General features: G+C 37.0%; 1 protein-coding gene across 1 annotated transcript in view; it reads right to left on the bottom strand.

The window, feature by feature from the left end:
- Nucleotides 1-26,684, bottom strand: part of LOC150093024 (ras and EF-hand domain-containing protein-like) — a 261,389-nt gene that overhangs the window by 57,197 nt on the left and 177,508 nt on the right. The window contains exon 11 of the mRNA XM_090413512.1: nt 17,310-17,428. Coding sequence (XP_090269638.1) covers nt 17,310-17,428 — 119 coding nt within the window. The remainder of the gene's footprint in view (nt 1-17,309; nt 17,429-26,684) is intronic.

Raw genomic sequence — 26,684 nt, 5'->3', positions numbered from 1 at the left:
AATTTTCGCTTCTACATCCCTGCATTCTTTCACTCCCTCAGTTTCTTTTGCTTTCATTTCATTTCGGTTTTTCATAACTTTCGTAACTTTCACTTCTACATCCTTGCATTTTTCTTAAAGGTTATCTTGTATGGTGGAAGCAGGAAACAAGTTCCCAACATACAAAATTTTATTATCATTATTCTGGACCTCCTTGGAGATCCAGAATAATGATAATAAATGGGATTCCCACTGATTAGTCATGAGACTAATCATGGGAAATCCACCTTGGATAACAAAAAAAAAAAAATCAATCATACCACTCAAACTTATTCACTGCCTACATTCTGACTACTCTCAGGTAATGCAGTCTATGCTCCAATCACTCTCTGTGCAAAAATTCCCTTTGTGCCACCATATGAAAAATCTCTCTAATGTCTATCTTCTACCACTTCTCAGTTTAAATGTCTTGACTGTATCACTCCTTCATCTTCTATCTTGCCAAACTCTGCAAATTATTGGTGGTAGCATCAACAGCTAGGTGGAAGAACAGAGATAAGCTTCCAGTATAAATTACTAGGGCATTTATTTTAACTTGAGAGCGACTCTTCCCAAGGTTGATCATTATTCAGTGTGAACAGTTTATATTTTCAGAATTTTAGAACACTTAGAACATGTGTTTTAGTATATCTTGTCTGTGTTCATTGTACTGTGCCTTTCAATAATGGTAGCCAATATATGCCAGCTGGCTGATACATTATTGCCCAACATGCCCCAAATTTAAGGACTACATTCTGCACAGTATCTTAGAAGATTTTGTAGCATGCTGCGTGTGCAGCATATTTGCATCTCGACAATAAAGTTGCAGATAAGAGACAGGCAAGTGCATGTTTGCATAAAACATAGACAATGGGAAAGAGATGAGTGACATCAATAGCAGTATCCCAGGTTTCAGTCATGGACAGTAGCAGTGTGTCAGAAATGAGTGAGTGACAGCAGAGAGAGAGAGATATGAGTAGAGTGATGAAGTGTATGGAAGGTAAGCATGATGTGGAGATGAATATAACATTACGAAGATCTGGAGGATGTTGGTGACTGCATAGGTGAATGTTGAACAAGGGTAGGTTGCTTGGAGAGAGATGTACTGAGAGATGAAGTGGAAGGCATGAAAAGCATGAAAGGAGAACTTATGAAACTTGGAAGGCTGTGATGAACAAGAGCAGGAGTGAGAGAGAGTTATAGAAATGATAGAAGGAGAGAGAATGGGAGAACATGGGAAAGAGAAGAAATCAGAGGAAGCCAAGATAGTACAGGAGAAAGGAGTGGGAGAGGAGAAGAGAGGAGGGCAGATAAATGAGAGAGAGAGAGAGAGAGTGAATGATGCATTGAGTGAGGAATGAATGGATCTGTGAGAGGCATGATATAGGAGTGCTTTATGGAGAAATAACAGAGAGTGACTATGGCAATTAAGCAAGGTGAAAATATGTATGAGAAAATAGTGATAGTGGGTATGAATGAACTGAGAGGTAGCTTGAATCAGGTAATGGGAGATCAGAGATTAATATTTGAGATTGTGCAGCAGAAAAGGGAAGACAGTGAATGTTTTACCCAGATATGATAATGCAGAGTAGAAGAGAAGAGTAGCAATAATGAATGACAGGACAGTGAGAATGTGCTGGAAGTGAAGCCTGGATTATGTGGCTGCCTGGAGTGCAATTTGATGATAGAACTGTATGTGAGAGATGGGCTGCATTTGAACATGGAAGGATGCAGAATCTGGAGAGATTGTCATTCTCTGAGAGAATGTATGGTAGATAGCAGTCAAATGGAGTCTGGGGGTAAATAACAGTAGGTACAGGAATAATGATAATACATTGATGCTTCTCTATACAAATTCCAGAAGTATCAAGAACAAAGGGAATGCAATGGTGGCATTAATAGCATCAGTCTGTCCAAAGATTGTTGGAATCAGTGAAATGCTGACAGAAGAGAATGTTCTGACAGGAAAAGTAGAAAGAAGAAAGAAGCAGAAGAGTATACAACATATTTTGCCAGAATAGGAAGGGTAAAGGGATGGTGGAGTATTATTACTTATGATAAGTAATGAGATATTTCATGAGATATCTCAGATAATTTTAGGAAAAATGGTACTAATTGTTTAGAGAGTATATGGTGTGAGGTAGAGGTGGAAAGGACAGAATATTTAATGGGAGGTTACTATACACACCTCCAATTTTCTATGCTGCAGTCTGCCATCCATCCCTGTAACCAAGAGACTATCTATCTTCATTCTACTCAACTTCAAAAGTAGTTCATCATGTGGTTAAATCTACTCTATCCAATGCTTGAGTAAAATCCAGATAAATCACTGTATAAACATCTCCTCTGTCCGATATACACTAGTCACCTTATTATAAAATGATGTAACCAAGTTACTAAAGTAACAGCACTCCGTAAAGAATCTATGCTGCTCTTTCATCTTGACTTGGATTCTCCCATGTGCAGCAGTAGTATTTTTTGCTCTTCTGGGACTGTTTCTGTTGCCAGACTCATGTTAAACAACTAAGTCAAGGATGATGCCAGCTATTTTGCATATTCCTTTAATATGTTTATGTTGGGCATAACACAAATTGTCTCATACTTCCAGTCTGCCATCTGTCAGGCATGCAATGAATCACTGTGTGTTTTCTAGAGAAGCCAAAGTTATGTTAGAAGGGAAAAGACTTTTTGCTTTCTGGTTATATAATTCCCTAATAATTAAGAGAAATTTTTATAACTGTTTGTATTTTTAAATTTCCAAAGGTGTAAATAATTATATTTCAATCTGCATTAATCAGATATGCACCCGTTGCATATGACTGGCACATATAAGAGAAGGAATAGGGATAAATGTAAATAAATTTGTTACATACAAATAAATATTCACTAACTTACAGTTGTAATATTATGGGTGGTGCAATAAATTACACTGGTAGGGAACAAATTGCATGTCATACTGTAAACTCTAGTTTACAGCATGACATGCAATTATGTATGAATCTATGAAAGGCTTTGTTTAGAGGGGAAAAGCAGGGAGCCATTTGTTTTGTGAAAAATAACTAACCAATAATAAATGGTTTATATATATATCAGAGACAAAGGAGAGGAGAGGCAAATCCATTGAATTGTAAAGAGCACGCACACACACACGCACACACACACAGTGCACTCCACAGGTGCAAGCAAAAACAAATAAATGCACTACTTAGCAGGAAGAATACACTAAGGGAAATTTTTTCTGAGTATTTTTGATTATCTCACATCTATTCCTTCTAGTCTTTATTATTATTATTATTATTATTACCCCAAGACCTCATGGAGTCAAAGACTCATCTGGGAGGTCCATTTATCGCACACACATCTCATCATACCGAGCCTTAAGCACACTTAAACTCCTTGCAGACACCACACTCTCAGGCAAGGCATTCCAATCATTCACAACTCTACACGAAAAAAACCTGCGTCTCACTCCCCCACTCACACCCTCTTTATACTGTTTCCAGGGATGACCTCTGGTTCTCCCCTGATCTCCCACTATTCTCTGTAGAACTTCTCCACCACTGATCTTATAACAACTCCTTACCAACTTGTAGGTCTCTATCATATCTCCCCTCTTCCTCCTTTCCACTTTAAACCCAAGAAAGAAAAGATATTAGTTTTTAGAAATAATTCCAAGAAAAGCCTGGAATATACAATGGATCAAGAACATCTTTATTTCGCAAATTAAGATCCTCCACATCATTGTCATTAACCGATGTGATGACTTCACTACTTCTGCAATGACCTCTGAACAGTTTCAGATCCTTGTCAACCACCACCACTCCAGGTCTCCTGTCGCCTCAACTTCCTCTAAAATTTCCTAACTGTGTATACTTTGCATCATTGTTGCCTACCAAATTTCAGAATCTTACACTTTTCAACATTGAACTGACAGTTAATTCCATACTGTTGCCCACTCATACACCTCCTGTAAGGTCAGAACTTTTATCTGCTTGATTCCTCATCACCTTCCCCCATCATCTACAAACAGTTATATATCACCAGTTAAACTCATCCTAATATCATTAATATACAAATTAAATAACAATCACAAAATAGATCCCTGTGACACACCACTAGTGATTTCCTCTTCTGGAATACTATACCTTCCTACACAATTTGCTGATACCTATCTGAGAACCAGTTGTCTATTCAACTCACTAATCTATCATCCCATTTGTTTCAGTTTTGTTACCAACATGTGGTGTGGCAAACTTCCCACTTGGTTAGACTATAATAAATTTAGTTTAATCCTTTATCCAAGTGTAAGCAAACAAAGTTTGCGCCTGAAATATCTTCAGGACTGAGGCAACTCGTATTAAAGCTGGACCAAGTTCTCATCACTCCTTGTCTCAGTATCTCTCATAATGCAAAGCACATCTCCATGCAGACGTGTATAATGCTATGCATTAAGGGAAGGGCCACTACCCAGACCGGTTTCGCCTTTTATTGAATGTTCAAGTACAGGTCAAACTCCAAAAACTCAGCGTTGTTCCCCTCAGTAACAGGCTCACCCCACCACTGAGCAGAGCCGCTCATATGTTCATTTGCTCATATCTCATCCGAGGGGTAACAGCAACAGCCGTGCCTCAGTTAAAACTTCATGGGCTACAGCATTGCCATTCATCACCCAAGCTTCCAACCGGTTTCGACCTTTGTATAAGAAGCGGGCTCTAAAAATAAGACAATCCTGAGAGATTGATGAGGCCAGGGATTTGGGAGTGTTGGTGGATAGGGAGTTGAAGTTTAGGGGGCACATCGCAAAAGTGGCTAAATCAGCTCATCAAATCACTTGGTTGCTGAAAAATGCTTTAACAAGCAGAGACAAACAGGTTATTGTTCCTCTGTATCGAGCCTTGATAAGACCCCATCTGGACTTCTGTGCCCAGTTATGGGCACCAGGGTTTCTTTGTGATGGGGAGGAAGTGGAGAGGGTCCAGAGACGAGTGACCAAGATGATAGCAGGTCTATGGAATGAACCTTATGAGAACAGGTTGAAGATTTGTGGGTTGCAGAAATTGGTTGATAGGCAGAAAAGATGTGATATGATTGAGACATTCAAATTACTGAAGAGTTTCTATAAGATTAACTCAGAAGATATTTTTGAGAATAGGACTGGTGGTGGGATGACTAGGGACCATACATGGAAGCTGGGCAAGAGTGTGGTTAGCAAGTGTGTTAGAGATAGGTTTTTTACTTGGAGAGTGGTGAATGAGTGGAATAAGCTGCCAGAGTCTGCTGTGGGTGCCATAACTGTGAATGAGTTCAACGCGAGGTATGATAGATACTGTATGAATGTCGAATAGTTGTTCTTGACATGATGTTAGGGCCTCCCTCGATGAGTCTATTGACTCCTTGGAGTTGCCCGTAATAATAATAATAATAATAAAGGATTAAACTAAATTTATTATATCAAAAGCCTTTGCAAAATCAAAGTGTGTACACATTTCCATTGTCCAATACATTCATCATCTTGTTATAGTACACAAGTAAGTTGGAAAATACGACCTCTCTTTAACAAACCCATGCTGACAAGCACAAAGAATACCACTGTCATCAATTCACTTTTCTATCCTAGCTCTCACCTACCTATCCAATAATTTAACTACAATTCCAGATATACAGATCAGCCTATAATTTGTAGCCTTAATTATTACTACCTTTGTGAAGTGGAATAATTTTACCTTCCTTCCACTTTAGGACTTGTACTGTTGCAAGACTCTTGTTAAATGGGTAAGCGAAGGCTAACACTATCTCCTTGGAACATTCCCTTAAGACACATGGTGAATATGTCATCAAGTCCTATTGCCTTACATCCAGCTCACTTAACTTCTCATAAAGCTCTTACTTGCTAACCATTAAATCTTCTCTCATTTCATTCTCTAAACTTGGGCTTCTGATTCCACACTGATGATGAAACACTTGATGAACTGCCCTCAGAATACCTCAACTATATCCTCGGCAGCCTCCTATTTCATCAATTAACATCATGTTATCATAACCATGCTTATTTCTACTTGCCACATATTGAAAAAACTCCTGAGGAGTTTTCTTGACCCAACTTGCTAATTTCTACTCATACTGCACGTTTGCTGTCCTTATGAACTGAGTTACTCTCCTGGCTTGCTCTTTATACTGTTCATGCAACTGATTATTACCATTATTCATAGAGTGCTGCCTCCAAAGTGCCTTCTTCCAGAGTTCATGCTTAGTACCCTCATTCCCCCATTTTACTCCTACCTTATTCATCCTTTTGGCCTTCAGAACACATTCACACATTGGTGCTGTTAGGTATTTCTTTGTCTGTTTCCAAGCAACATTTATTTCCTTTCCACCCAACTCCTCATTCCATACTATAGCTCCAAACTGTTTCCTAAAACTTGTCATAATCATCAGCCTTGTACTTCCACAGATATCATTTCCTCACAGAAGTCATTATATGGCCTAGCTCCAATCCAAGTGATCATTTCATGATCATTCTCACTAACCGGAAGAAAGTATGAAATCCCACTCACAATTACGTCCTCTGATGAAATATCAGATCTACTGTGCAACCACAGATGTGAGATCCCTCAACACTTCTGCGCGTGTCAGAAGAAGGTAAATCCATTCTGATAATAGGGTAAGCAATGCGTTTCATGGGATGAGTGTTTATTATTATATGTCAGAAAATTAGCTTTTCTTTTATGAAAATTCTAGTTTTTAAAGTGGTAACTATTTTGCTTATACAACAGTTGGAAAATTTTACGTATAAAGCACACGATTTCACATGTTGGTAATGAATTCGTACATCACCTAATTCCTTTCTACCCTTCAACATGAATTGACTCTTCTTGGCAATTGCCAGCTGAGGGTCTCACATTCTGGCATTCACATGTGAATGCCAGATCTGGTCTCACATTCATCCAGAATGAATGTGAGGGTCTCACATTCATTCTGGCATTACCTCTTTCACATACTATCTGAGATAGTCATCTCTCAAGAACTTGAGAAATTCATTTTCCTTATTCCCAAATGCTATCTTTTCATTTCAATCTATACTGCCATAATTAAAATCACCTGTCCCTCTTCACTAACTCAAGTTGCTTATACATTTCTTTATCACCTACCTCTACATTCTCTGGCCTATAGCAACATCCAACTAACTATATCTTTCTGTCAACCTCCTCCTCATACCACACTGCCTCAAAACCACTACCACTATTTCTCTCTTTCATTTCTACCTTATGTGGACATAATTTCCTTGTTCTCATCAGCATCACTCACCATCCCCCTTGTCCTTTTCTATTCTTGCGAAAACTACTGCATCTTTCCATCAGGATATCATCTTCATTCAACCATGTTTCATTTATTGAATCAATTTTTGGGCCAATAAACTATCAGTGAAACAATTTCATCTCCCTTATTTCTGATACTCCTGGCATTTGTAAATAAACAAAGCAGTTCACTTTTAGGTCTGTAACCAGCCCACCCAAGCCACTTGTTGGTTGTGATTTCCCCACCATACCTTGCCCAATCACCTTTATCATCACTTACCTCATATATCTGTTCAGTCTCAACTACTCCACACTCACATCCTGATCCACTCCATTCCTATGCTGATCATTCTCACCCCCCCCACACACACACAACTTCTTCCAACATCCACTCTCTCTATCCACCTGATTCCTGTTTTTTCTTCATCTCTTACATTACTACTACTACCACAACTGCTGCTGAGCACTTCAGTGAAAAGGAAGCAACTGAAGTTGCTTCCTTTTCACTCTCCTGATTCTCCGCTTCACTTCTAATTTCTGGTCTCTTTTCTTGCTTGTATCACTTGCTGCACTTCTGTCTAGCGACAGTTTTTCCAGTCCACTCACTCCAAAGTCATTCTGTATAATTCCATTTTTTCCTTAAATACACTCCTCATACTGTTCTGACAGCATACCATTCAATAATAATGATTCTCGCTCTCCATCTCAACTCATTATTATCATACCTCAGCAACACACTGACAACCTTTTCCACCATACTGTTATCTTTCACTCTCCTCAATAACTTCCTGATATCGTCCCTTACATTCTCCTTATGTCCACCTAAATCATTTATTCCTACAACTACCACGAACATTCTTGCTCATTTCCTCATCATATCCAATGCATGAATTATCTTGCTCATTCTTCCTCCTGGATATGACCTTATGGACTCTGTCATTAACCAATCCTCTAACAATGAAATCTTCATACACTGCTGTCCTTGAGTGATTCATCACCTTTTTTTCTCCTTTTTTGTTTCATTCTATTCTTTTACACTCTTTCATTTGTTTCCACTAAACGTCAAATATCACTTCACATATTCTTATTTCATTTCTCATTCTGAACAACTGTTTCTTCAAATCTTGCATTCTGGCAATTTTACTCTCTGTCACCCCCCCCATAGTCTCGTTATCTCTCATTCTGCTGCACCTGGCTTCCGTTTCCTCAATCCTATTCCTTTAATTTCCATATCACTTGCTTTTGTTTCATAATTCTAGCTTTTATCAAATTTACATTTGTTTCATTTATGCTACCTTTATTCCTTCAGTCTGTTTCATATTTGCTGATAACTCAGAGTCTAAAATATATTACACTTTCTACAAATCCATACCTTCTCTCATCTCTTGTTCAGTCTCTCCACAAACACATCTTTCACATTTTTCCATGCATACACATTGCATTCATGACATCAAACCATTTTCAAAAAGTCTACTTCGTTAGCAGCATTTGATCTTCATGCAGCACGGCAAGTAGATGTCATTTGTACTGCCATTGTGTTTTGTTCAGAGCAAAATTCAATAAAAAAAAAGTCAAGTAACAATTTGACAAAGCTGCTAATCATTCAGGTATACTAAACTATCAAAAATAAACAATATTACACTAACATGCAAGCAGTATCTCCAATTATTACACAAAATCACATTTATCTTTTCTAGAGTCTTCTACCAATGATAACTATGTAGTGGCCATCTAGTAGCCAAAGTTTTGTTCAGTATTCATGTCAACGATGATCACTGAATTGCAGAAAGATATTTAAATGCATGTAGATATGTCAAACTGAAGAGGATTATTAATAATTCTGACACTCTCTTCAGGATTGAAATAAGCTTGAAATTGAAATATCATTGGAAAGGTGGAAAAATGCATGGGGGGGGGGTATCAGTTTAACAAAAAAAAGTTTTGAAATTTGGGATCCAGAGACTGCATGTTGCCTTGGTGGAGCTGTATTGAATAAAGTGGAAAAAGCAAGGCATCTCATGCCGCATCGGCTGTCGCGCAGAATAATCAGAGGGTCCTGTTCAAGAAGTATATTACAGTCTCCATCAGAAGTCAGTGATACTGTGAATGAGCAATGCAGAAGGTATAAGATTAATCTTAGAAGGGAATTTTACACAGGCACATGGAATGTCTCTGGGGTCTACAGATGGGTACTCTTGAGATTGTTTGTAAAGAGATGGAGAGGTATAAAATTGACATCCTGGAAATTACAGAGACCAGATGGAATGGAGAAGATCACTTCAAAAGACAGGATGGCAAGCTAGTTATTTACTCAGGTGGTGACTCAAAACATCATGTGGGTAGCTGTGATACTGAAGATAGCTCAAGCAAGAAGCCTTCTTGGTTATAACCCATTAATGATAGGATACACTCTATTAGACTTGAGGCTCAGCCTACCAATCAGGGGCGAATTCTCCATGCTTGCTATGCTTGCTGCACAAGCTCATTACTTGAGAAAGAAGTAATATTTATTTGTTAATAAATGCATGCATTTATAAGCATTCCATTTAAGCTTTTATTTTTGTAGACAGAAGATGTCTTAAGCTTGCACAGCAATAATTGAGCTTTGCATTGTGTATTGAAGGCTGATGCTTGCTCATCTAGTCAAAGTTACCTTGGCTTGCTCGATTGTGTGAGCTTCCAGGTCCTCGCTGCAGCACCGTGATTTCATGACGTGCATAGCCATTTCTGCTCCCTTCACGTTGTCTTAAACACAGGCCATACGCATTCAAAGTAGCTCTAGCCAGTCTTTACAAATGTACTTGTAGCTTAGGAAAATTAAGTTACAATCAACTTTTTATGACGATGTTATTGACCAGTTCATAAAGAAGAACCTAGGGTAGAATTTGTATTCAAGTAGCTAAATTGAAAAAGATAGAATATCATTTTAAAATAAATGTTGTATTTGTATGATTAAATGTACATAAATTTCTAAATATATAGTTTTAAATGGTCAGTAATTCATTATTCCGGTAATCAGACTTCAATCACACCTCTCACTCCCTGAATGATAACAAGAGCAAGCATGAATTTCAAGACCAGCATTCGCCCCTGCTATCAATGTATCAATTGTGGTAGTTTATGCACCCCACATGGATAGGCCTGAAGAAGAGAGTGAGGAATTCTATGAAAACTTACAAATTGTTTTGGACTGCCTACCAAGGAGAGACATACTGTACATCTTAGGGGACTTAAATGCAAATGTGGGAAAGAGTATGAGAGTCAGGCTGGAGTGTGGCATGTTTGGCCTGGGTGAACGTAACACCCATGATGAAAGACTGTTGGAATTTGCCTATGCTAACAGATTAGTTATTACCAATACCTGCTTCCAGAAATATCTACGATGGACCTATACTTGGACATCTAACATTGATAGATCAAGGCACCAGATTGATTACATCCGGGCTCTCCAGGGATGGAGTGTGGTGTTACAGAAAGCTGTTGAGGAAATCATATACTGAAAGGTGTACAAATGAATGGGTGTAAGAAAAGATCAGTAGAACTTTAAGGCTTCTTAAGGATATTGACAGAAGAAAGTTTAAATATTTTGGACACATAGAAAGGATGAAAGGGGACTTCTCAGAACAGTAATAGAAGGTAAAGTTACTGGAAAAAGAGGCAGGGGTAGACCATCAATGAGATGGATGAATGGTGTGTGTGGAGTGACTGATCTTCAGAGAGTTGATGCCACCAGAAAAGCAAACAACAGGACTGCATGGTGAGGCCTAGTGTGACACATCACCGAGCATCGGAGCGACCACATGGTATCTGTAGATGCCCAGTGAACATAGAGAGAAAAAGCAAGGCATCCTGGGGTGATAGTGGATAGATCAAAGTTCAAGTGATATATTGCAAAGATGGTGATGAAAACCCAGAGAAATGCTGCAGTACTGAGGAGGTTGTTGACCAGCAGAGATAAGGGCATAGTAGTTCCATTTATAAAGCCCTGATGAGACTACGTCTGGATTACTATGTTCAGATCTGGTCACTGGGATTTGAAGGGGATGAAAGAACCATGGAGAGGATTCAGAGGTGAATAACAAAAATGATATGAGAACAAATTTGCTTATCAGGATAGAGCAAGGACATATAATTTACAGTCTGGTGGTTAGAAAACAAAGGGACAATGATTGAGACATTTAAACAGAAGTATTTATTACTTTGACACCACAGAGATTTTTCATATAGTAGAATGATGCATGGGGGGATAGAATAAGGACAAAAAGTTATTCTTGGAAATTGCAAAAGGAAGTAGTGAGTAATAGGGCAAGAAGTAAGTTATTTGCATATATAGACTAGCAGGAGCAGTGAAGACATTGCTTGAGAGGAGAATGCAGACAGCAAATGAGTTTAAGATGAGTTTGAGTTTTAAGTTTTGAGTTTAATGAGTTTAAGGCTTTGTATTATAATAATAATAATATTTATAGTACAATAAAACCTGGGGAGAATTCATGACTAAACAAACACACATAATAACCACACTAATACATTTTAATAATCTACAGAGATGGGAACTTATGTGGAATTATAAAGCAGGTGATTATACAGGGTGTTCGGGATAAATTTGACATATTTATAATTAATTATATTTTTCCGTAAGTTACATGTATTAACACACACTTCTCTTCATTTAAAAGTTTGGACCCTTCTTCATTCATATACAAGATGTCAGAAAGGATGGATAGCCGGAACCCACCTGAATCATGGAAGAGAATAACTTGTATCATGATGATTCGTGCCCGCCATCAAAATAAGGATATTACGACTGCTGCCCAATGCTCCCTGAATACAGTAAAAACAATCAGGCATGAACTAGAGACTTGCAATGGTGACTACGAGGATGTAGCAAGAAGAAAGATCCCTAGCAGACGATCTGATTGCGTTCGTACAGCAGAATTCCTCGCAAATCTGCAGGAACAGGTGTTGAAGAACCCTGGCATTGGAATTCGGGCTTTGTTCGTGGAGTTGCTAACTGTAGTCAAGCCCTGGATAACAAGGGTAGCCAATGGTAGGCCGTATGTATGGCAGCAGGATTCAGCCCCTTGCCACACCTCTGGGAAAAGTCAAAAATGGTTGTCTGAAAATTTCTACGACTTCACCAGTCCAAATGTTTGACCTCCAAACTCCCCAGACCTTAACCCCATGGATTATTTTGTATGGGGCGCAGTTGAAAAAGACACCAATCGCACTTCCAGTAATACAAAAGCCCAGTTAATGGATAAAATTAAAACAGTTTTTGCGGCCCTTCCCAGGGAGACTGTAGCATCAGCTTGTTCGAGGTTCCGAAGCAGAATTGAAGCTGTGATCAATGCTAATGGTGGTTATTTTGAGTAAATCTTGTTGATAGTATTGTAATTAACTCTGCCTGTAATGTTTTTTTGTCAATTCATTAAATTTAATAGATACAAAGAAGATTTTCTTTTTCCTTACGAAACTGTCAAATTTATCCCAAACACCCTGTAATAGTCTTAGACGTCAACTTCGGGAAGTTTCATGGAAGGAGGAAATGGAAGGCCAGGATATCATTAGTGCGTGGGAAATTGTGAAAGAATATTTGTTAGCAGTAATGGTAAGTTGTATACCATGAGTGAAGAAGCGGACACAATTTGGAGTAAAGTAAATGACAAACAATATTAAACAGGAATTGCATGCAAAAAAGAGGCTGTGGAAGAGATATAAGGAGACAGGTGAAGAGAAGATGCATGAAGAAATAAGACACAGGTCAGAAGAGTGACAAGTGTGGTAAGGAAAGAGAAATGGAATATGATAGGAGATTGGCCCTAAGATCCAAAGAAAATCCTAGGGAATTTTTTAGCTATGTGGCCAGTAGGAGGAGAAATGACTGTGGAAGAATGATATTGTGGGATAAAAATGGGAATAGAGTGACTGATGCAGAGGACATAGTGGAATTGTTCAATGAACACTTTATTGGAGTATTTCATCCTGGAGGAATCAATTTTAATACTAGAGGGATAGGGCAGGTTCGAGGTTTAGAGGCGCAGGAGGAACCGTGGAATGCATTGCCTGATGGAGTGGTGAGAGCGAGAATGGTCAATGAGTTTAAGGAGTAGTATGAGAGACTTTGTGTTTATGAGTCTTGACAGACTTTATGCTCTTAGGAAGGACCTCCCACGATGAGTCAAGGGGAGGTCCCCCTGACCCATCGTGGAAGGTATTATTACTATTAGTATTATTATTATAGTAATATAGGTAATATTACTATTAGTATAATAATAATACTATAAGTATAATAATAATAATTATAATAATAATAATAATTAATAAGTAAATATTTCATCCTAAGTATCATAGGTCATCGTCAGTACAGTTAATTCAAACAATACTAGGAATAACATTGGAAACTGGGCAAAAGTGTGGTTAGTAAAGGTGTTAGAGCTGGGTTCTTTACTTTTAGAGTAGTGAATGAGTGGAATGCGCTCCCTGAGTCTGTGGTGAATGCTGTGACAGTGGATGAGTTTAAGGCGAGGTATGATAGATACTGTATAAATGTCAAATAGTTGTGATGAATATGATTTGGGGCCTCCCTCGATGAGTCTAATGACTCCCTGGAGTTGCCCGTAATAATAGTAATAGTAACATACAATTAGGGCACATGTTACAATGGAATCCCAATATGCATGCAGTAGCATGTTATAGAATTAAATTAAAATATATCTGGAAGAAAAATAAAATAGATTACATTAAAATAAGATAACATAACAATTATTTTACACAGTTTTGTATGACAATTACCCATACTATAGTAATAGCAAGAATGTCATTACAGTTTAGATTTGTTCTGTGAAGTAGGGCTTCAGCACTTTCTTTATATAAACGTTCATGTTTATATAAAGATCTACGTAGAATTTTGGTCTTTTTCCAATGGATGTTGGCAGCAAATAATTAAAAAAATTACAGAATTAGAAGCAGAATTGTCAAATATTTTAAATCAAGAATTGCTACAAGTGATTATTAGTGTCTCGAAAAATTCGGGGATCAAAGCATTTGATAAAAGTAATATTAATGTACATAAAAAATACCTTAATTTGTTAAATTGAACTAAGAAAAATACCAACAAATTACTGACCGAAAAATGGGTTGTCAACTTTTCTAGCCATTCCACTAACAGAAGATGAATTAAATGTTCTAGCAAGAGGTCATAAGTTTGCCATTTCACCTAAATGCATTCCATATTTAGATTTTATGCACAATATTAAAAGAAACATCAGCCATCTTTCCAGTATTGAAGCCAACAGACTTCGTTTCGAAATAGCCAAAATAATCTATGATGCCAAACCTTCAGACTTAAATATCCCACCATCAGAATTGAAAGCTCTTACCTCCTTAAAACATAATAAAAACATAATCACCACCAGAATCAACAAGGAAAATACCACTGTTGTTCTAGATACCAATTCATATGAATTTACTACTCCGAGATCGAAATACATACGCCAAACTTGATTATGATTCTACAAAAAGACAGCTCAAGAACCTCAACAAGTTACTTGATGAAACTACTTCCTTAGATTATAATAAGTTTAGTTTAATCCTTTATCCAAGTGTGAGCAAACAAAGTTTGCACCTGAAAGTATCTTCAGGACTGGGGTAAGGTAAAAAAACTCAGGACATACCATGCTAGGCCTCCTAGAATATACGGTTTACCTAAACTTCACAAGAATAACGTTCCAATCAGACCCATTGTGGATTCTATTAGCAGTCCAAAATTACAAATTATCAAGATTTTTATCTAACCTTCTCCATCCTCACATAGGCCACTCAGCCTCATCGATTAAAAATTCAACAGAGTTTCATGCAAAAATAAAAGACATTCAACTGTTGGAAACTGACATGCTAATTAGCTTTGACATTGTCTCCCTCTTCACTAATATTCCCCATAAGGAAATGGTAGACTTGTTAACTCAAAAATTTCCATCTGATATTGTTGAATTATTCAAATTTGTTATTATGTCTGGTTACTTCACTTGGAAAGAGAAAATTTACAAGCAAGAGGAAGGAACAACAATGGGGTCTCCCTTATCACCAACCTTAACCATCCTGTTTCTAGAATACCTTGAAGAAAAAATGTTTGCATTTAAACCCAAACCAAAATTTGGCTACCATATGTTGATGATGTCTTTGCTGTCTGTGGTCATTCTGAACAAGAACTACACCTGTTTCTAGATAAAATAAACCTTCTTCATCCTTGCATCAAATTCACACTAGAAAAAGAATCTCCACAGGGTATCTCCTTTCTGGATTTACACATCCAAAGAAAAGAAGATGGTTCCATCTCCACTTGGTTGACATGGTTGGAAGAGGATTTGTATATTGTATATTAATGATATTGGCAAAGATTTGGATGGAGATATTCAGTTGTTTGCAGATGATGCAAAGTTGGGACGAACCATAAAGAGTATTGAAGATGTTGTGGTCTTACAAGAAGACTTGAATAAATTGAGTGATTGGGCACGGAAATGGGGATGTGAGTTCAATGTTGCAAAATGGAAGGTTTTAAAATTTGGAAAACAAAGATGGGATGAAGAATTTAAGCTTGGTGAGAATATATTGTTGGAGGTAGAGGAAATAAGAGATCTGAGGGTGATAGTGGATAAGGATCTAAAATTTAGGGGACACATCGCCAAAATTGTGAAGACAACACAAAGGCTTCTGGGAATGCAGAGAACACTGACGTGTAGAAGTAGGGAGATTCTTGTTCTGTTGTATAAGGCTTTGATTAGGCCACACATGGACTATTGTGCCCAGATTTGGTCACTGGGTTTTCAGAAGGATGAAGAGATTTGGAAAATGATCCAAAGGCGACTGACTAAGTTTCTGACCTCTGGAATGTCGAGTATGAGGAAAGATTGAGAAGATGTAATTTGCAGAGTCTGGTGGACAGGAGGAAGAGGGGAGATATGATAGAGACCTACAAGTTGGTAAGGGGTTGTTATAGGATCAATGGTGGAGAAGTTCTACAGAGAATAGTGGGAGATCAGGGGAGAACCAGAGGTCATCTCTGGAAACTGTATAAAGAGGGTGCAAGTAGGGGAGTGAGAGGCAGGTTTTTTTCGTGCAGAGTTGTGAATGATTGGAATGCCTTGCCTGAGAGTGTGGTGTTTGCAAGGAGTTTGAGTGTGTTTAAGACATGGAATGATGAGATGTGTGTGTGTGTATGTGTGTGATAAAAGGACCTCCCAGATGAGTCTTTGACTCCATGAGGTCTTGGGGTAATAATAATAATAATAATAATAAAACCCAAACCATAAGATCCATTGGAAAAAGACCAAACTTCTACATAGATCTTTATATAAACATGAACGTTTATATAAAGAAAGTGCTGAAGCCCTACTTCACAGACCAAATCTAAACTGTAATGACGTTCTTGCTATTCCTAAAGTATGGGAAATTTCCATACAAAACTGTGTAAAATAATTTTTATGTTATATTATTTTAATGTATTTTATTTTTCTTCCAAATATATTTTAATTTAATTCTATAACACGCTACTGCACGCATGTTGGGATTCCAATGTAATCATACGCCCTAACTGTATGTTATTCCTAGTATTGTTTGAATTAACTGTACTGACGATGTCCTGTGATACTTAGGATGAAATTTTTACTTATTAAAACTTATTACTGTGGTTATTGTGTGTGTTTGTTTAGTCATTAATAATGATAATAGGCTTTGTATTTTCTGTGCCAGACCAACCACAGTGAATCTTATAATTCCATGGAGGTAAAAAAAAATAAAATAAAATAAATAAATAATATTTGTGATTAGAGCATAGGCTTGTATGTGCTATGAGCACATCTTGTTATCAGCATACTACTAAGCCAGATGATTCTTTGTATTACTAGTAATAATAATTTCAAATACTTTTAAAAAAATACATAACCTAACTTCTCATGATGTATGATAACTTATCATAACATAACTTATAACATAACATACAGAAAACTGTGAAGCACTCCTCCCTGGCATTTTCTGAATATGGTTTTCAGAAGGATTATCATTGTTTTCATGGATGTCATCATTCTCAGTTACATCTCTTAAAGTTGACATTCCACTGTCTGTAAAAGATGAAAATTATGCAAAGTAGATTATATTTCACTGATGAAATGCTTTTAAATCATTTTCATGAGACAATATTCATCATTGCTAAATGTAAATTTATTATAAGTTCATTATTATTATTATTATTTTTAAAAGGAAAATACAGTAAAAGAAATATCTGTTTTAATCATTACTACAAATATTATGCTTTAATTATTATTATTATTATCCTAAGACCCCATATGAAGTCAAAGACTCATCTAGGAGGTCCTTTTGTCATACACATAGCTCATCATACTGTGCCTTAAACACACTTGAATTCTCTGCAGACACCATCCTCTCACTCAAGGTATTCCAATCATTCATAACTCTGCATGCAAAAAACTTGCTTCTCACTCCCCTGCTCAAATCCTCCTTATAAAGCTTCCAGGGACGACATCTGGTTATCCCCTGATCTCCCACCATTTTCTGTAAAACCTCTTCAACATTGATCCTATAACAACTCCTTACTAACCTGTAGGTCTCTATCATATCACCCCTCTTCCTCCTATCCACCAGACTCTGTAAATTGCATCTCCTCAACCTTTCCTCATATTCAACATTCCAGAGATCAGAAATTACCTTGTCAGTCACCTCTGGACCCTATCCAATATCTCTTTATCCTTTTGAAAACCAGGTGACCAAATTTGTACACAGTAGCCCATGTGTGGCCTAATCAGAGCCTTATACAATGGAACAAGCATCTCCTTACTTCTACAAGTCAATGTCCTCTGCATCATTCCCAGCATTCGCTGTGTTTTCCTAACAATTTTGGCATTATGTCCTCTAAATTTTATATCCTTATCTGCCGTCACCCCAAGATTTCTTGTTTCCTCTACCTCCAACAATATATCTCCACCAAGAGTAAATTCTACATCCCATTTTTGTTTTCCAAATTTTAAAACCTTATATTTTGCAACATTGAACTGGCATCCCCACTCCTGTGTCCATTCACTCGGTCTATTCAAGTCTTCTTGTAAGACAACATCTGCTCTACTCATCATAGTTCGTCTCAGCTTTGCATTATCTGCTAACAGTTGTATATCTCCATTCAAATCTTCCCCAATATCATTAACATACAGGTTAAACAGCAATGGCCCAAAACAAATCCCTGAGTCACACCACTAGTGACTTTCCTCTTCTGGGATATTTCTCCCCATCCAACTCTTCCATGCTACAGCTGCAAGCTGTCTCCTGAGCTTCTCATAATCACTAACCTTGTAGTTCCACATATACCCTTTTCTCACAGAAGTCCTCATATGGTTGGCAACCACCCAAATCACTTCGTGGTCACTCTCACCAACTGGAGAGAGAGAGAGATTTGACACCTCATTTATGATAACATCCTCTGATGAGATGATCAAATCCCAGACCCTCAATCCTCATGTGCCCTCTGTTTAGGCTGACCATATGTACCGTTTTTTCATATTTTCTGGCTGTCCTGTCATTTTAATAAAAATGTCAATTTTGTCCCGTTTTTAATAAAAACTATAAATATACTTTGATACTAGTTAATGATTATTAGTTAATGATCATAAATTATTATTCATAACCTATAATCATATCATGGATACCAGTAATTTGTATAACCATGGAGTGGCATTGTTCGATGCTAAATATCGATATCTGCATTGATTTATTCAGAATAAATAAAATACATGTTGGCAACACTTGCGCATCTAAAGCTCAGCATCTGTTCTGCTGTAGCATTAGTTTTTATGTTGCCTATGCTAACTAGTGGCTTTGTTATTCAATACCAGTGGTTTATATTTCATATTTTTTAAAGTTTTAAGCTATCCTTGCAATGTCAAAGAGGCGTAACTGTAGTTTTAATGACGATCTACAAAAAGAATTCAAATTTATTAAACTGGACAAGCTGTATAGTGATGGAACAAAAGTGGTATGACAACATTTTTCCGTTGCTCATGGATGCAGAAGTGATATCGACCAACATCTACATAGCCAGAAACATAAAGATTCTGAAAAGACTCTGGCTTCAGTTAAAAACATCAGCTCGTTTATGGTGAGGCGTGATGGTGATAGTGAAAGCGATAAAATTGCAGCAAGTGAAGCTGTTGTTGCTTATCAACTGTGCATCATGGCCAAAGTTTTTGCACAAATAACTGCTTGTAGACAATGATAAATAAAACCAAATCAGAAGCAATAATTACCAACGTTTTATCACCATACATATTGGAAGAAGTAATAGAGAATTTGAATAAAACAAAATTTATTATCCCCTTACAGTCAAGGGGATAATAAATCCCTCGTTATTTTAAAGCTGGATGCGAAACTCGGAGATCAAAATCTAAGAGTTTCATGCTGAAGAACTATCGGTGAGTCCAAGCGTAAGTCAACACCTGGGCAGTACACTAGGGCAACTCGGATCAAAGGTGGAGCAAGATCCATCACTATCCTTAATATTTTCTCACAATGTAAAACACAGCTCCTAGGAGATGTATTACTGTTTTACATTATGAGGAGAGGTCACTACCCAGACTGGTTTCGACCTTTATTGAGGTTTCATTAGTGAGTAGGTAGACCTGGAATACCAAGGTTTAAGTGAGCTGAACTTACATATACCCTTACTATAAGAATTGCCAGACCGGTGTACCCATATATTATTATTACTATGATAAAGAGCCAAGAGGCTATTTTTCCAGCAGCGTAAATTAATGCTTAAAATAATGAGGGATTTGTTATCCACTTAACTTAATTTACGCCGCCGAAAAAATAGCCTCTTGGCTCTTTATCGAAGCATTACAGTTCAGTTTAGATACACCAAACAAAAAAGACATCAAATTTTTTTCAATCGTTGAGTGGTACTTTTTGCCAAATTGTGATGTTCAAGACAAAATTATAGACTATTTCCTTACCTGATGAAATATCTGACCTACAGTGTACTATAATAAGTTTAGTTTAATCCTTTATCCAAGTGTGAGCAAACAAAGTTTGCCCTGAAAGGTGGTGCAACACCAAGGCAACTCGTGGCAAAGATGGAGAAAGCTATCATCACTCTTATCTCAGCATTATGGGAGACATTATGCTCACATAATATGTGAGCAAACTTTGTTTGCTCACACTTGGATAAAGGATTAAACTAAACTTATTATAGTCTAACCAAGTAAAAAAATAAACTTTCTACAGTGTACTTACTATGTTGAAGGAAGTAAGTGACAAATTTTGCTTTACAAAACAAAATTGTTACTTTTGTGCAGATAGCACGAACACCAATTTTGGTGGTTGCAAAAGACTTGGTAAAAATAATGTGTGACAAAAACTTGAAACTGAACTGAAGAGGCAGAGAATATTGGTATTAGTTGTGAGGCACACATTATACACAATTGTCTCCAGTGTACTGTCGACAGTTTACCAACTGATATTGAATGTTTTGAAGGGAAAGTATACAAAAATACTTCAATATATACACAGTAAGAGTTGAAGAACTAAAATACTTTTGTGACTTTGCAGGAAATATATACGATAAATTGTTAGAACATAGAAATACAAGGTTTTTGTCCTTGGGTCCATCAATTGACAGAATTTTAAGAATGTTTGATGGGCTTCTTTCTTGAGAAAAATGCCCTGTTATGTTGCAAAAATTGTTTGAAGATCCCTGTTTGAAATTGTGATTGTCATTTGCAACAGATCAAGATTCTACGTTCCAAACACACATTAGCTTAATTGAAAAAGATAATATTTCAGCTACAGAAGTAGCCATGAACATTAAAAATCTTGTAAACAATTTAGTCCAGAAAAAGGGAAGTGTTTGTAACGACTGATGTCAAAAAACAACTGAAAATTTTAATAGATTCAGGAGAAATTAATGAGGATAAGTTTTTTGAGATAGTTGAGAAATTCTAAGAAGCCATCTTAGAATATGTCAACAAGTGGAAGTGCAGTTCAGGAAACACAGAGTTCAAGTGGGTGCTATTAAGGAAGACACCTGAATGGAAAGAAATACAGGACAGCCTGAACAAGGAAATCATCACGTTCAGAAACAGAAGAAACTCGTGTATTCGATCAGTGGACCCTCATAAAATCTATAATGTATCTGATAGATGGGGGCAGATTTTTTCTGAAATGAGCGAAAAATGCCTAGACTTTCAAAACTTTTGTAATATTGTAGAGTTTATTCTTTGTCTTCCAGGAAGTACAGCAACTGATGAGAGAATATTTTCTGTTATGAACAGTATATGGTCAAAGGAGAAATCTAGATTAAGTGTTGAGATAATGAGGGCTATGTTAGTTGTAAGACAAAATTGTGTCATGGAGTGTGAGAAGTTTTATGATAAGGTATTAAAAGACCGAAATTTGCTGTGTAAGCAAATGTTCCGATCACTTCATCGGAGAAATATTTGTTGTACAATTGTGATGAAATACAGTCCTCCTCTACATCTACCTAAATTTTTGTATGGGTTCTGTCACTGAAGAATAATGGTATACGCTCAATATGTTTATGGAATAAAACTTTTTTTTATCATCTTACTTTATCATGAATACAGAATATTACATAACGACCGTCCCATTTTTGACACCCTGTCAAAAATGGAACGGGGGTTATGTCTCAAGGAATGGTCGACCTACCTCTGTTACATACTGCCTGAGATAGTTCTCCCTCAAAAACTCAAGACACTCCTTTTCTTTACTTCCAGTTGTTATCTCATCATCCCAGTCTATATTGTCATAATTAAAATCATGCATAATGATCACCTTTTCGTCATTTGCTTGGCTAATTTGTTTATACATTTCCTGGTGAATACCCTTCACATTACCAGGCTATAGCAACATCTGATGAAGTATTTCATTCTGTTCTGTTCATCTCTATCTCACACCATACTGCCTCAAAACCACTACCACTATTTCCTCCTTGTATGGACATAACTTTTTGTCTATCATCAATAGCATTCCACCTCACTTTTTAACATTTCTTCATGAAATATATCATACCCTTCCACCTCTATTCCTGTCAGGATGTCATCCTCATCCAACCATGGTTCACTTATTCCAATAATTTTTGGATGAACAGACTCAATCACTGCAACTATTTCATCTGCCTTGTTTCTTACACTTCTTGCATTTGTATACAAACATAACAGCTCATTCCTGGATCTATAACAAGTTTCAATGATATCACTTATTAGATGTGACCTCTACATACTTTTCTCAAGCCATTTCTTTTTCTTCTTACTCATCTCAGAACCTTCTTCAAATCCAACTGTTTTCCCTACATCCCACATTCATTTCATCCTCTTCTTTTTTGTTTACAGATGTATTCACATCTTGGAGCATGAACCTTTCTCATGTTATATTCCCCTGTCCACCATGAGTCTCTTCATTTCCCTGTTTGTTTTACACACTTCGTCTCTCATTCTCTACATTCACTTCTTACTTGCTCATATTCATTTTCTGCACTCATGACTCTTCCTTCCAGCAGCTGTCTCTCTAAATGACTCACACCAAAACCATTCAAATGTAGTCCAGCACTCTTATACAGTACAATTCTTTGTTCAAACTCATTTCACACATTAACAAATTGCACTCCTTTCTTTTCACACATTTCTGCTAACATATTTGGATAGTTTGGAGGACTGGGCTAAGGAGAATGGATGTCAATTTAATGTGGCAAAGTGTAAGGTTATACATTTTTGGGTGAAAAGATTAGCAGCAGTATATCACATTGGTGGAACCGTACTTCAGGAGATTGACGAGGCCAGGGATTTGGGAGTGTTGGTGGATAGGGAGTTGAAGTTTAGGGGCCACATCGCAAAAGTGGCTAAATCAGCTCGTCAAATCACTTGGTTGCTGAAAAATACTTTAAAGCAGATAAACAGATTATTGTTCCTCTGTATCGAGCCTTAATAAGGTCCCATCTAGACTACTGTGCCCAGATATAGGCACCAGGGTTTCCTTTTGATGAGGAGGAGGTGGAGAGGATCCAGAGACGAGTGACCAAGATGACAGCAGGTCTATGCAATGAACCTTATGAGAACAGGTTGAAGATTTGTGGGTTGCAGAAATTGGTTGATAGGTGGAAAAGGGGTGATATGATTGAGACATTCAAATTACTGAATGGTTTCTATAAGATTAATTCAGAAGATATTTTTGAGAATAGGACTGGTGGTGGGAGGACTAAGGGCCATACATGGAAGATGGGCAAAAGTGTGGTCAGCAAGGGTGTTAGAGCTAGGTTTTTTACTTGGAGAGTGGTGAATGAGTGAAATAAGCTGCCAGAGTCTGTTGTGGGTGCCATGACTGTGAATGAGTTCAAGGCGAGATACTGTATGAATGTCGAATAGTTGTTCTTGACATGATGTTAGGGCCTCCCTCGATGAGTCTATCGACTCCTTGGAGTTGCCCATAATAATAATATCATTCATAATTCTTGCTTTCCTCATCTTATCACTGTCATGCCTGGGCACTGAATTCCTTTCCTAACATACTATTATCTTTTATCCTTCTCAGATCCTTATCCACTATCATTCCAAGATCTCTTATTTCTTCTACTTCCAATGATATATCCCAACCAAGCATAAATTCTACATCCCATCTTTGTTTCCCGAATTTTAAAACCTTACATTTTGCAACATTTAAACTGGCATCCCCATTCCCATAACCATTGATTCAATCTATTCAAGTCTTCTTGTAATACAAGAAGACTCGAATAGATGTAAACAACTGAATATCTCCATCCAAATCTTTGTCAATATTATTAACATACACATTAAACAGTAATGGCCCTAAAATGGACCCCTGAGGAACACCACTGGTGACTTTCCTCATCCAGGATATTGCTCTCCAGTGGCAGCTGGTAAAAATTTTAAGTGGGGGTGTGCATATACAAAAAAAAAAAAAAAATTCCCTGATCAGTAACGAATTTATTAATAAATAAATTTACATATTAAAAATTGCTTTATTAAAAATATTTCATCCTCACCACGAACAACCACCAATAATAAAAGTTTCATATTAATAGCAATGACAAGCGCAAACGAATATCGGCATTAGATCGTAGTGCATTTATTTTGTGTAATGATAATTGAAAAAATATAATTCTTTTCATATTTTCAAGAGTGATGCTCGCCATAATTCAGCCTTGTATCTATAATAAATAAATAATTATATGTTATTTTAACAAAATAAAATAAGATTTACAAAAAATAGTTCACCGTAAACATGCAACAATAATAAACGTTTCATGTCTCACAGAAATAACGCACGGAAGCATGATACACTGCCCAAACAGCAGTGTATTGTATGGTGTAACATGCAAGCGCAAACGAATATCGGCGTTAGATCGCACTTATCGTTACACGAAACAAATGAAAAAATATAATTCTTTTCATATTTTCAACAGTGACACTCATCATAATTCAGCCTTGTATCTATAATAAATAAATAATTATATGTTATTTTAATGAAATAAAATAAGATTTACAAAAAATAGTTCACCATGCACACGCACCAATAATAAACGTTTCATATATCACAGAAATAACGCATGGAAGCATACTAAAGATACACTGTTGTTTGAGCAGTGTGGGAATGATGTAACATGCAAAGACAAGCGCAAACAAATATCGGCGTTAGATCACAGTGCATTTGTTTCATAATCTAAAGCATTAATCAAACAATTCCAATTATTAACTATTCAATTAATGTCAAAACATAAACTGTAACCTTTAACATGTTGTATTGCATTTATATAATGTTGTAAGCATTGTTATTATTTATAAACACAAACAAAATTTAATTTTTTCATTTTTTTTCTTGGGGCTGTTGCAGTGTCGCAGTGCTTATGTACGGGCCACCACTGCTGCTCTCCCATACACAAGTTATGTATGGGAGAGCAACAGTGGTGGCCAATCTAATATCCAATCCTATCCCACAGTTGCCTTAATATCCCATTATACAAAGTATTAGGTCACCTAGATCACTATCTAGGCTTGTTTCGACCTTTACCAAGAACCAGCCTAAATATCTCATATTTAAGCAAGCCTCATAGTCCATCAGAATATCGCATTACCCACATTTGTTCTTTTCTCTTATTTAACCTCTCTACATAAATATCTGCAACATCTTCCCACACATACATTCTACATTCACAGCACATGCCATTTTTGAGAAATCCATGCTGCTTACTTTGTCTTCTGCACACAACAATGCAATTATTTGCCTTTCACCACCATGTTATTATTATTATTACCCCAAGACCTCATGGAGTCAAAGACTCATCTGGGAGATCCTTTTATCACACACACAGCTCATCATACTGTGCCTTGAACACATTCAAACTCCTTGCAGACACCACACTCTCAGGCAAGGCATTCCAATCATTTACAACTCTGCATGAAAAAACCTGCCTCTCACTCCCCTACTCACACCCTCTTTATACAGTTTCCAGGGATGACCTCTAGTTCTCCCCCGATCTCCTACTATTTTCTGTAGAACTTCTCCACCATTGATCCTATAACAACCCCTTACCAACTTGTAGGTCTCTATTATATCTCCCCCTCTTCCTCCTGTCCACCAGACTTTGTAAATTACATCTTTTCAATCTTTCACAATCTTTCCTCATACTCGACATTCCAGAGGTCAGAAGCTACCTTAGTCAATCGCCTTTGGAACCTTTCAAACATCTCTTCATCATTCTGAAACCAGGTGACCAAATCTGGGCACAATAGTCCATGTGTGGCCTAATCAAAGCCTTATACAACGGAACAAGAATCTCCTTACCTCTACACATCAGTGTCTTCTGCATCATTCCCAGAAGCCTTTGTGTTGTCTTCACAATTTTGGCTATGTGTCCCCTAAATTTTAGATCCTTATCCACTATCACCTCCAGATCTCTTATTTCTTCCACCTCCAACAATATATCCTCACCAAGCATAAATTCTGCATCCCATCCTTGTTTTCCAAATTTTAAAACCTTACATTTTGCAACATTGAACTCACATCCCCATTTTTTTCGTGCCCAATCACTCAATTTATTCAAGTCTTCTTTTAAGGCCACAACATCTTCACTACTCTTCATAGTTCATCCCAACTTTGCATCATCTGCAAACAACTGAATATCTCCATCCAAATCTTCACCTATGTGCTAGCAAAAACAATGAATTCATGATAATATTGCCTAAGAAATTTATCCAAACACCATGTTTCACACTCAAATATCTCATAGTAATAATTAATATACAATTTAGACAATATTGGCAGACATTTAAATATAATATT

This window comes from Typopeltis vanoorti, chromosome 24, assembly GCF_054136105.1.
Source record: "Typopeltis vanoorti isolate ZY-2024b chromosome 24, IOZ_Tvanoo_1.0, whole genome shotgun sequence".
Taxonomy (NCBI): Eukaryota; Metazoa; Arthropoda; class Arachnida; order Uropygi; family Thelyphonidae; genus Typopeltis; species Typopeltis vanoorti.
Note: the sequence above shows the minus strand (reverse complement) of the source record. Positions and strands in the feature narration are given on the sequence as shown.